The sequence below is a fragment of the Tinamus guttatus genome, unplaced genomic scaffold (assembly GCF_059628265.1).
Source record: "Tinamus guttatus ecotype Peru unplaced genomic scaffold, ASM5962826v1 Tinamus_guttatus_pri_ptg000242l, whole genome shotgun sequence".
Taxonomy (NCBI): domain Eukaryota; kingdom Metazoa; phylum Chordata; class Aves; order Tinamiformes; family Tinamidae; genus Tinamus; species Tinamus guttatus.
Genome location: NW_028288776.1, coordinates 7147883 through 7159737, shown reverse-complemented (window position 1 = coordinate 7159737; position 11855 = coordinate 7147883). Strand labels below are relative to the sequence as shown.

Below are 11855 nucleotides of genomic sequence, written 5' to 3'. Positions count from 1 at the left end.
AGCATCTCACGGATCACCTGGGGCTTGACTAGGAAGTCAGATGGATCCCCAAAATCAGGTGCAAGGGACATGCTTCCACAAGTCATAACTCTCTTCTCAGTGCAAGTCACAGGGCATTGTGGTTGTCCTGTATATGGAGAGGCCCAATCAGAAGCAGAAAAACAAAACTGCATTTTCAAATTGATTTCTATAGGTTCCTTGAGACTAAAAACACTCTGTCTTTATGAAGAGGGAAAAAAAAAATCTTATCTAGCAAAAATCTTTCCATGATGACAGAGCAGAAGCTTAACATCCACACACTGCAGGATACTTTTTAGCTACTTTTTTTTTTTTTTTGTGCGTGTGTGTGTGTTCTTGTTGCGCATTCATGAAGCACCATTCTGTAGAGATAGCACCATCTGCAGGATATGAGACAGGGAGCACAGATGTCTTAGCTCAGAAGGATGTTCCCCAGGCAGCTGGAAAGATTTCCAAAAGATGCCTTCTGCCAAGGAAATCCCAGCCATGGGTCTTTCTGGTATAACACAGGGAGGACTGAGATGCTTCCTGGGGCTCTGACACATCGCAGGGATTCTTCAAGAGAAAGCCTGAATAGCTTGTTTGTCAAATTATTATCTCTGAGTATTGTAATAGCAACACTTTTGTGCAGGCATGGGTGATGGGACAAATAGAGCAGTGTAGGGCAGGACTTCTTTGTCACCTGTCCCACATGTTGGGCAACACTCAGCTGGATTACTGGCAAATGTCGTGGTAGGAACTTATTAAATTAAAAGAGAAGACATTTTAATTCCTTCACTGCAATGACTTGTCATACTTGGTCTTAGCTAACTGAAATGCTCCTCATTTCACAGTGCAATTTCACAGTGCCAAATAATTTCAGACTTATTCTTGGAAATCGGCACCTTGTTTTGGAAGCTGCACAACACAATAGCATACAGGAGCCCCAACTCCATCTTGCACAGCTGCTGCCCGGTTTTCAAGGAAAAATGCTGAAGCAGTGCCCTCTTCTGGAAACAGAACCATTCAGCCCCCATTAATACATTCACCACAGGCCTTCAGGGCAAATTCAGCAGTCTCAGCAACACCATTCTGTGTCTGTAAATTTGGCACTATGGTGTGAAATCCTAATACTGGCTGAGTGTCTAACAGCTGACATCAGCCTTTGATTGAGCTCTGGCATTTAGGAGAATTCTAAGCCTTTTACTCACAGGCCACTTCCGATGAATAAAATGTCAGCACAAGAGAGGTCTGGTTTCTTTTACAGATTCATCAATGAATAAAATCTCAAAGCATTTATCAGCCTGGCTTAAAATTTATACTGAGCTATATTAGCATGAATCCAACCATGTGTGCTTGCAGAAACCTTATTTATCTATCTAGATCTGTATTTTCTATGGGTATTTTTTTAACATCAGCTTGAAAGGTAATTTTAACATTCTTCTGTCAAGAATGAAATGCTGAATGGGGAAATCCAGAGAGTATCATGATTCAGATTTCTTCTGGAAGCACTTTTGGAAGTTGTTACAATGAAACACAGAATCATGAGAAAAGCCTGGAGGCCGAAGACCATTGTAACTATAAGCAGACATATTTTTCTTTTTCATTCTCCCAGTAAATAGATATGGAATCATTCCAAGAGGCTCTCTGATTAAATTCTGCTTTGCTTGCATGTCACATTGCTGGAATGGTTGTGGAAAACTCACGAATTATTCTTCCCCCCTCCCTCCCCTTCAGAATTACTGGTAGCTTTGCCAGACCTGGAGAATGACTAAGTATGAGGTGCTCTTCCTTCATTCGGTGCTCAGACATGCAGTGACTCGGTGAATTGAGGTGCTAAAATGGAAATACACTGTACCTCAGATCAGCACTGCCACCCAGACTCGCTATGGGACTACAGCCTCTGCGGGCGACACCAGCGTTGGGGTGAAGAGAGCTCGTTTTCAGATTGATGCTACAGGGAAAGGTGTGCGGGCTGCCTCCCCGTGCAGTCGGTGCAAGCCCTGAATATCACACTCTTGTTGTTGTTGTTGTTGTTGTTGTTTCCAGCGAAGTATTATACTAATTCTAAAATGCTACCTCATTCCCCCCTCACAAAGTCAGACTAAGGGGGCTACAGACCTCATTTAAGGCTGAGGAACAGTGATCGTGAAGGCAACAGTAAAATGAAGCTACACCCCCTTGCCACCTCTTCCCTCAGCACCAGGATCAGGGTCACTGGAGGAGCCTAGCAGGAGACCAGCTCAACCACACATAAGAAGGCGCCACCTCGCCGAGCAGACAGAGGGGGCCAGGCAGCGGCACTGCCACCACGGCGGCGGCGCGAGGCCAGGCCGCAGGAGCGGCGGCGCGAGGGCAGCCCGCAGGAGCGGCGGCCCCGTTCTGACGCGCTCCGCCATCCCCGCGCCCCGGCCGCCTCAGCGCGCGGAGCGGAGCGCGGCCACTCGCCGCCACCCTCTGCGCATGCGCCATCGCCCCCCACCTTTCCCCGCCCGCTCGCGGCAGGCCACGGTTGGAGGTGGGTGCGCATGCGCAGTCCTGCAGGGCGCGCCGCAGGGGCGAGCAACATGGCGTGCGCGGCGGCGGTGCGGGGCAGCGGGAGCTCTTTCTCCTCGGACCGGCACGCCCGCCTCCTCCTGGCGCAGATCAACCGGCTGCGGGGCGGGCAGAGCTTCTGCGACGTGCGGCTCGAGGTGGGCCCGGAGGCGTTCGCCGTGCACCGCTTGGTGCTGGCAGCTAGCAGCCCCTACTTCGCGGCGCTCTTCGCGGGCGGCATGAAGGAGGCCGGCCGCGACGTGGTGCGCATCGCGGGCGTCGAGGCGGGCACTTTCCACACGCTCCTCGACTTCATCTACACAGGTAACGGTGGGGCCCCGCGCGGCGGGGCAGGGGGCGGCCGTCCGCGTAACGGTCGCCCAACGGCCGCCGGGGCGGAGGAGCGGTGCCGTGGCCCCCGCAGCCGACACCGGGGCCCCCGGCTGTCGTGTGCGTGCCCGCAGGCGTGGTGAGCATCGGGGAGCACAACGTGCAGGAGCTGATAGTCGCCGCCGACATGCTGCAGCTCACCGAGGTGGTGGAGCTCTGCTGCGAGTTCCTCAAGGGCCAGATCGACCCCTTCAACTGCATCGGCCTCTTCCAGTTCTCCGAGCAAATTGCCTGCCACGACTTGTTGGAGTTCACTGAGAGCTACATCCACGCTCACTTCCTGGAGGTGCAGAGCAGCGAGGAATTCCTAGCACTAAGGAAAGAGCAGCTGATTAAGATCCTGCGAAGCGAGGACCTAAGTATAGAGGATGAGTACCAGGTTTTTATAGCTGCAATGCAGTGGATCCTGAAGGATCTGGGAAAAAGAAAGAAACATGTAGTGGAAGTACTGGAACCTGTTCGATTTCCTCTGTTACCAGCACAAAGACTCTTGAAATACATAGAAGGTAAATGAAGGAAGGAAATACTATCAAATAACTGTGTTTGTGTGGACTAAGTGTTGTTCAGGGTTACTGGGATTTTACTTATTTTTTTCTTAAATGAGTGGATTTTTTTTCTTAGATGAGTACGAGTGGAAAGAATTACCTTAAGTTACATTTCTTAACAAATCAGCACATTTCTTGACACACACATATTTTAAAAATAAGCTCTTGAAAAGTAGTTATAAAAGTATGCGATCTTAATTTGCCTGCTGCTTTAGCAGAAGCTAGCAGCTTTCTCATAGATCAGCTACTCATTATTGTTTCTTTTTTCATTATGCATCTTTTGATTTTCTGCATCTCAAGGTGTTCCAGATTTCAGCCTTCGGGTGGCCCTGCAAACTCTGTTGAAAGAATACTGTGAAGTCTGTAAATCTCCCAAAGAGAACAAGGTCAGCAGTTTTCTGCAAGCTTCTAAAGCTCGTCCCCGGAGGAAAGCCAGGAAGTACCTTTATGCAGTAGGTTAGAATGTGGCTGTTTGAACTTTGTAAAACAAATGATGTAGTGGTATCTCATATTACAATATTGAAAGAGATACTTTTCTTTCTTCGTTTGATTAGAAGATACCAAAATATCAAAATGCCTAATCTGTTAGTTCCTTTCAGTTTACTATTGCAGAAAAGGGGAGAATTCACACTTGGTTTCATTGTAACATGGTATTCAAAGCCTAAATTTGCTCTTAAGAAGTTATTTGCCTTGGGTAGAAAGATTCAAATCAGCAGGAGTTTTGTCCGTGATTCACTAGTAGTATGAAAACTTGCTACAGTCTTTGTTCTTCTAAAGGTTATATTTCTCCCCTTTTTAAAGTAAAACTGTGCAAAAGCAACAATAGCTGTATAAATGCAAAGTATGGACAAAGAACATTCAGGTCTCTTCAGTTCTGGATTATACTAGTTGTATTTGACTATGATAATTGTTCTAGACAGGAAATGCATCAAGTGAAGATAATATTAACACACACATGCTTTTTATAAAAAAAAAAAAAAAAAGTGACTCTAAGCATTTTTAACATTTCCAAAAGCATAATCGCATGATTACATTCAGAGGCTTGATTGCTTCCTTTCTCCTACTCAGTGTTTTATTGAGGGATCTGTGAGAAACTATAGAATTAGTTCCTCTTTCGAAGAGTCACTGAAGAGAATGGGAGGCTGATGCCTGCATCTTTCAAATGAAGCTGACCCAAATGGACTTGTTAAGATCCGCTATGAAACTGCAGTAGAACAGGGACTAGACTTGTATCACAGAAGAACAATATTCTGCTTTAGTTATAAAACTGCCTGATCTACTCAGGCTTATACTGTGATATTTGAAAGGAAGTCTTTTCTCCTGGATTTGCAGTTAGTATATTTTAGTTTTTAATAACCTCAGAAGATTTTTTTCCAATTGCCAAATATGTGACACAGAGCATTTATAAAAGAAGCATTTTTTTTATATTTTAACAAATATATTTATTTATGGTTCCTATAGAGGATCAAGAGGATGAGTAGGAGGCTCTTACTCTGACCTTTCTATATGGTTTCTAGGCGGATACACCCGACTGCAAGGAGGACGCTGGAGTGACAGCAGAGCCCTCAGCTGTGTGGAGCGATTTGACACCTTCAGCCACTACTGGACCACAGTGTCCTCTCTCCATCAGGCCCGGAGCGGGCTGGGTGTAGCTGTCGTGGGAGGGATGGTCTATGCCATTGGAGGTAACAGCTGAAACAGTGCTCACAATGCAGGACAGGGCTCTACTTTGCTATGTAAAGCATTTGTAAGGGCAGACTCTTCTTTTTACGAGCACACAGGTCAATGCTTCATGGAATTTCTATCAGAGGCATTGTCACCTGGCCTGTGACTTGATTTTTGGAGTGTTAAATAGTTTCTATGTTCTAGGAATGTTTACCTGGGAATTTGAAAATTCTGTCAGTTGTACTGCAAAGTGTGTAACACTGTTCACCTCTCTGATGCTTTCAGTAAAGTCTCAGAGAACTTTTGCTGAGAGCTGTTTCTAGTGGTGATTCGTTTGCTAAAAGAAAGATCTTGTATTCAGATGTTGTCTGTTCTGGAAGACGCTGGAGAATAGTTGTTATCAGCAGTGCAAAACATTGTCATTACTCGTCTTTATTTTTGTTCTTATTATCCAGGTGAAAAAGATTCAATGATTTTTGACTGTACTGAATGTTATGATCCTGTTACAAAGCAGTGGACTGCTGTGGCTTCCATGAACCATCCCCGCTGCGGATTGGGAGTGTGCACATGTTATGGTGCTATCTATGCTTTAGGTAAGTGTTTTGTTTCCCCTGTCTGAAACTAATTGCAAAGATGTCAGTTAATGGATTTTTTAAGCTGATTGATTTATAATATTTACAATCAATATTTACACTTTGTGTTGCAAATCTAAGTTTTGAAAAACAGCTGCTCACATTAACAATAGTTTAACAAATCTTTGTGGATTGATTATTGTTCAGTTATAACTTATTTCCTTTGCAGATTCCATGCTGGTTTCAAAATTAATGTGCCTTTGCAGATTCTATGCTGGTTTCAAAATTAATGTGCCCTGGAACAGTGTTCAATGTGTCTAAAACTCAGTTAACACATAGCTCTGGGCACATTTTTTTCCTATGTTTGCTCTCATTTGCAGGAGGTTGGGTTGGTGCAGAGATTGGCAACACAATTGAAAGATTCGATCCTGAAGAGAATAGTTGGGAAGTGGTAGGAAGCATGGCTGTGCCCCGCTACTGCTTTGGGTGTTGTGAAATGCAAGGTATGTGTTGGGAGGCTCAGATCCAGAAAGAGGTCTAAGTGATTGATTTGTGTTGGATGCTGAAACTCTGTTATTTTTAAATTCTTACTGTCCTCTTGTACTATGCTGTCAGTTGCACAAGCTGATGTATTGCACTCGTGTCTTGTTTATTTGCCTTTCTTCTTACCATTTTTACTTATACAGAACACAAAGGCTATGAAGTACCCTTTAATTCTTCTGCCTTTGACTCCTAGAAAGAGGTTTCTACAAGGCTTTGCTATGGTTATCCAACTAACACATTAGCATTTGACTGTTCTTCCTGGCCATGCTTTTATTTCTCTTGTATCGTTGTCTGTGGGTATCTGAAGAGTTGACACAGCTCACTTCAAAACAAATTCATCTGAAGTCTTTATGTATAAATATTTCTTAAGCCTTCAATTCAGGCCTGCCCAGCAGTTGCAGGCTTCCAAATTCTTTACCCTGCATTTGGTTAAATTTATGATTGCTTTCATCAGCACTTCTAGTGTTTTGAGTCTTATTTACTTAATATTATCTATATATTTTTCTGGACAAACTGGTGACTTAAGATGGTTTAAGAATCCCAGATAAATACCAGACTGAAATGGGCATTGTGACAAACACTTTTGTTTTTTCAGACCCATCCCTTACGAAATCTAACATACGGAAAACTATTTCTGCAGGTTTGATTTATGTTGTTGGCGGTATCAGCAATGAAGGAGTAGAGTTACGTTCTGTTGAAGTCTATGATCCAATATCGAAACGTTGGTCTGAGCTTCCTCCCATGGAAACCCGAAGAGCATATCTTGGTGTAGCTGCTCTCAACAATTGTATTTATGCTGTGGGAGGCTGGAATGAATCTCAGGATGCACTTGCCTCTGTAGAAAGATACTCATTTGAAGAGGTATGGTAGAGTCCCTTTCTTTCAGAAATTTCAGTTGCATGAACATTTTGTAAAATGCTAGAGGGTTAGCCCATTTCCCTTCTTTAAAAAGGGAAAAAAAAATAAAAGTTGCTGCACAGCAGGGAAAACTCAGTTTGCTAGAAGCAATTTAAAGCAAATTCCATTTCCTCTTCACTATTAGCTGATAATCAGACTGAAAAGCAAGCTTTAGTGACCTTAGGATCTGTCTATGTCCTAACCAGTTTGAATTTTGCTAGTCTTATTCTGAGTATAGTTTTTATAAAGACTATTCTTTTGAGGAACTTAAAAGCTAGCTGATAGGAATGATGCATAGATGTATTCTAGTCTGCTAAATATTCAGAGTTAGGATACCAGGGAGGAGATTCCTTTTCTGCAACAGAATGGTCATGTTCCAACTAGAGGGAAGGGGAAGTAATAAGAGCTGCCCTTTGCTGTGAAAACTGGTGGTGTCTTCTGCATCAAAATGTAGTTGCAAGCATGACTAGAAAAATCACTTTGAACACTCATACTTCAAAAAGATGTGAAACTTGTCCTGGCTATAATGCACGATGCTATGCTGTTGTAATGCATGATGCTGTTCAGAACATCATGCACAACAGTGTTAAAGTGGCGCATGTTCCAGTGTTCCATTCTGTTTTGCATTTGGAACTGAACTTAGTTCTCATTTCTCACCAAACTGTGCCATTCTATGTCTTGGAGGCAGACTGTATCTTGCAGTAGCTGGAGGAAGGGAAGAGTGTATGTGTAAATAGTATGTGATCTGTTCTTTAGTCAGACTTGTGGCATTTGGACTTCTTGAGAAAGTGTTTAAGAGCTTGTGCTGTCATTTTAATCCTAATAATCCTCTCAATACCATATATATATATATACACTGTATTAGTGTAGCAGTATTTGAGCCTGTAAGATCCTTGCTTAGTTGTCTTTGTATATGTTTTAGTATTTAAGCTTAAAAAGTTACTCTTATCAGAATTAGGGCCTTAGCCTAAAACTGCTTCTTGACTCTTCCACTTTCTCATTAGGAAAAATGGGTTGAAGTTGCATCAATGAAGATACGAAGAGCTGGTGTCTGTGTTGTGGCAGTAAATGGATTTCTGTACGCCTCAGGAGGCCGTGCTCCTAGTCATGATTTTGCTGCTCCAGTAACCTCTGACTCTGTTGAAGTGTATAACCCTCATATGGACAGTTGGACTGAAATCCCCAACATGATCACCAGCCGCTGTGAAGGAGGTGTAGCTGTGCTGTAGAGGGGGGAAAAAAAAAAAGAAAAACTTCCCTAAGGAAAAAGTGAGCTTCTACCTCCTTGGAATTCCAGTCTCATTTGCCAGAAACCTTCCATCAGCAGGTAAAGTAAATTAGAGGGCTCCTCCAGAGCAAATAGAAATATTAAAACTCTTGGCCCTGAAAGTAAATTGACTTGGGCAAAGTCTGTTTCAGAAGTGCTCTGCAAAGAGTAGGAGTTCTCTTTATCACTGTATTAAGCTCACCGGAAAAAAAATGGCAAATTAGCCCCGAAGTTAACTTGATAACAGCAGACTAGCTACCTGGTTAGTATTGGTTGTCCTTTTTTTTAGAGAAAACAATGTAGAAAGAATGAAGGATGGAGAGGGCTTGGTACTGGCCCTGCTACTGGGCATAGGCATTAAGTATGAATAGGATAATTACTTTCCTGCTACCACGCTAGACTTCAGTGATAACTGACTGAGAATTTTATGTTCTGAAAGGTTATTTTCACAGTTGTTGTCATTCCATTTTAGTGCAGCTTTTGCTTTTGGTATCAAATTATTTCAGTGATGACAGTAGAGCTCTTGTTCATTAGGCTCTGCACAATTTTAAATGGAAATGGTATTCATTAGATGAATTATTTTGTTTAGGATTTCCTAATTTTTTTGTATTAAGAACAAAGGCTCTTGCCCACATTCCTTCCTTACTTGAATGCATTTTTATTCTGTGTGACACATGCTGAGACTGGGCATTGGAACAGAGGCTGTTCTGTGAGGTACACGTGTTGATGTTTACCACATCTTGTATCCTGCCTCTTCCAAGGTCAAGTGGACATAGCTTTTTTGTGATTAAAATTAGTTATATTTTGCATTAGTAATGCCATTACCATGTGTTTTCTAAAGGATTTTGTTTTGCTTGGACACTTCATAGAACAATGTTTCTAGCAATTGCAAAATAGCAATACCTATTTTTTAAATTCATCTAATTAACATTTTCCTTGAAGCGGCCTTTTGCACAGGACCATTGCATTGTCTGCACAGCTATGAATGAGTGAGGTAGGACTCGGACAGAGCCGCAATCAGGCTGCTTGAACTTTGTCAGACAGCGTTATCCTAGAACACAAAACCACAACTGGAATGTCACAAAACAGGAAGCCTGTGCTCTGTAGACAAAGGAGCATTCACACTGTGTAGGTCCACATCCTCTGTGTAATATTAACAAATTAACGCATGAATAAAAGCCTCCAAGGTTAGTGTTGTAAGTACCTTAAGAATCTAGGTTGGCATTCCAGCATTGGGTTGGGAAGACTACTGCGCTATACCATGCTCTAGGATGGAGCATTTGTGAGCATTTGTTTCTCTGATCTCTCTATAATCTTGTATGTGCAATTCAAAAACCATTTTTTGTGTATTCTCTACCCCTCAACCAAACTTGAAGCTAGCTGCTTTAAACAAATGTTCATAATGAAATGCATATTCCTACTAATGGTGAAATGCTCTTGTACAGGGTCCTTTCTGACTGTAGTAAGCTGTATCACTGCTGCTGTTATATAACAGCTCTTGTTTTACTGTGAAAGCTGGTTAATAAATGCGTTTACTATTTTTGGACTGAAGGTTACACACTACCCTAGTGAAACATCTGTATGTTTGTTTTCCCAATATAAAAACACTCAGGTTTCCTGGAAGTGTGGATGCTTTGCTAACGGTATTGGTAGTTCTCTCGGCTCATGTGATACGTACTTCTTCAGCTTTCTTCACATTTTATGACCCCTCTTGCAGTTAAATTAATATTTCTCAATCAGTTCATTTTATTTGTTTGGGAATTACTGGTACACTTTTCATCTAATCCGATAAACTTCCTGGTTTAGAGTAGCTGGAGGGAATCAGTAGTTGGGCGCAGTTACCTTCTCCAGTTTTTGTGATCAGGCAGTGAGCTTATTTTCCAAACACGACAATGGTCTCTGATACTCATCACCTCTTCCTTTGAATTTTGGGCCAAAGAAGGTTCTTCTCTGGACCCATTCTAACAATTGCCAAGGCTGAGTAAGAAAGAATAAGCTCTTTAATTTACAAACCCCTTTTCACTTCCTTTGTATTCAGAGAGTACAGAAATGCACCACCTTCAGGAATAGGATATTGTTAACAGGTCAATTTTAAAGTTTGAGGATTATGCATACATATATATGTTTCCTCACAAAGGAAGAGGCATTTTGGGGGGTTGCTTCTTAACTCCTGAGTGTTCCAGAATGAACAGATAACAAGTTTAAGTAGGTGCTTTGTTCTTTATTGAAAACCTGGAGAATAGTACTTCTCAAGAGAAGTGTGAGGATTAGCTAAATTGGTACTAAGTATGTGTCTGAATGTAATGTTTTGGCTTCCTCCTTGAAGCTCAAAGTCCTTAAGCATACTTAAGATGAAAAGCCTATGGTAAATATAAACACGGGGACCTTCTTAAGTTTCTTGAGGCAGCTAAGGGAAGGAAAGGGGAGGGGAAAAAAAAAAGGAAAAAAAGACGACTTGCTCTTCCTTTCACAGTATGCCAGGGAAGAAGCTACCACATAAATGTGAAGAGATTACCTTCCCTCTCCTGCCCCCAGTGTTTTTAGGAGTTGCCCCCCCATGATGTTTTCAGGACACAAAGCCTCTTTCTATATGTCCCTCCTGTGTTGAGGAAGGAGAGGGTGCAAACTACTTTTATGTCCCACTTTCTGGTCCCTTATTGCCAGAGACTGAGTCCTTGTGTTACATATCAGGCATCATTGGATAGTGGTCTCATTCAGGAATGCAATGGTTCTTTAGAGCTATGCAGCCATATATAAATGTGGCTTTGTATGCGGCCTTCTTGGCTAGGTAACCCTAAGTCTAAACAGAATCTATGAAGAGCTGGATCATACTTTATTTTTATTTAATCACTTTTTTAATCACTAATCACTTTGATTCTACCTTACATAAGATACAAAGTTAAGTTTTCTCTTCCACCTTTTATACTTGATCACAACTGCTGGATGAACTACCCAAGGTAAGTGGTGACGTTTGCTTGTCACTGCACCCCCTCTTTGCTTTTGGCTTGTTGCTGGAAACAAGCATTGTCCTGCCTTGCCTGCCCTGTTACCTGACTACTGCTTCACTGCATCCTTTCTACAACATAGCAGCTGAATGTGTATCTACATTTCTTCCATTTCTCTAAATAATAAACTATACTGGAGTCAGACATGTCTTCTCAGGGAACAAGAGGTGCTGCCCATTGCTTTTGCCTTCCTTTCGAGCTTGTGCTAAAGGTTACCTGCTCACTCCATCATTTTTATGACTCCAGGCTTGTTCTACCCCTCGCAGAGCACTACTTACTACAGTTAAGACAGATACTTTAATAAAGCAATTTCTACTCTTGTTGGACAAACCTCCCTTTTAAATTCCTAGGGCAGTGACATCTCAGTCAAGAGTGAATGGATGCTACAGGTAAGGGCAGGGTCGTGCTTGCCTTGAAAAAATGACCATTATTTACACTC

General features: G+C 42.4%; 1 protein-coding gene across 1 annotated transcript; it reads left to right on the top strand.

Annotated features, from left to right (window-relative positions):
• Positions 1-2553: 2553 nt before the first annotated feature.
• IPP (intracisternal A particle-promoted polypeptide) lies at positions 2554-8374 on the top strand. The gene is made up of 8 exons (XM_010225344.2): positions 2554-2856; positions 2997-3428; positions 3768-3923; positions 4985-5152; positions 5588-5725; positions 6085-6207; positions 6888-7108; positions 8149-8374. Exons 1-8 carry the CDS (start codon positions 2565-2567, stop codon positions 8371-8373), a joined length of 1755 nt encoding a protein of 584 aa, XP_010223646.2. The 5' UTR covers positions 2554-2564; the 3' UTR covers position 8374.
• The last annotated feature ends 3481 nt before the right edge of the window (positions 8375-11855 follow it).

What these genes read in the sequence shown, in the direction of transcription:
- IPP (XM_010225344.2), top strand. Translation starts at nt 2,565, where the DNA reads ATGGCGTGCGCGGCGGCGGTGCGGGGCAGCGGGAGCTCTTTCTCCTCG. An exon ending in CCTCGACTTCATCTACACAG is followed by an intron (nt 2,857 to 2,996) that starts GTAACGGTGGGG and finishes GCGTGCCCGCAG; the next exon opens with GCGTGGTGAGCATCGGGGAG. An exon ending in TGGTGCTATCTATGCTTTAG is followed by an intron (nt 5,726 to 6,084) that starts GTAAGTGTTTTG and finishes TCTCATTTGCAG; the next exon opens with GAGGTTGGGTTGGTGCAGAG.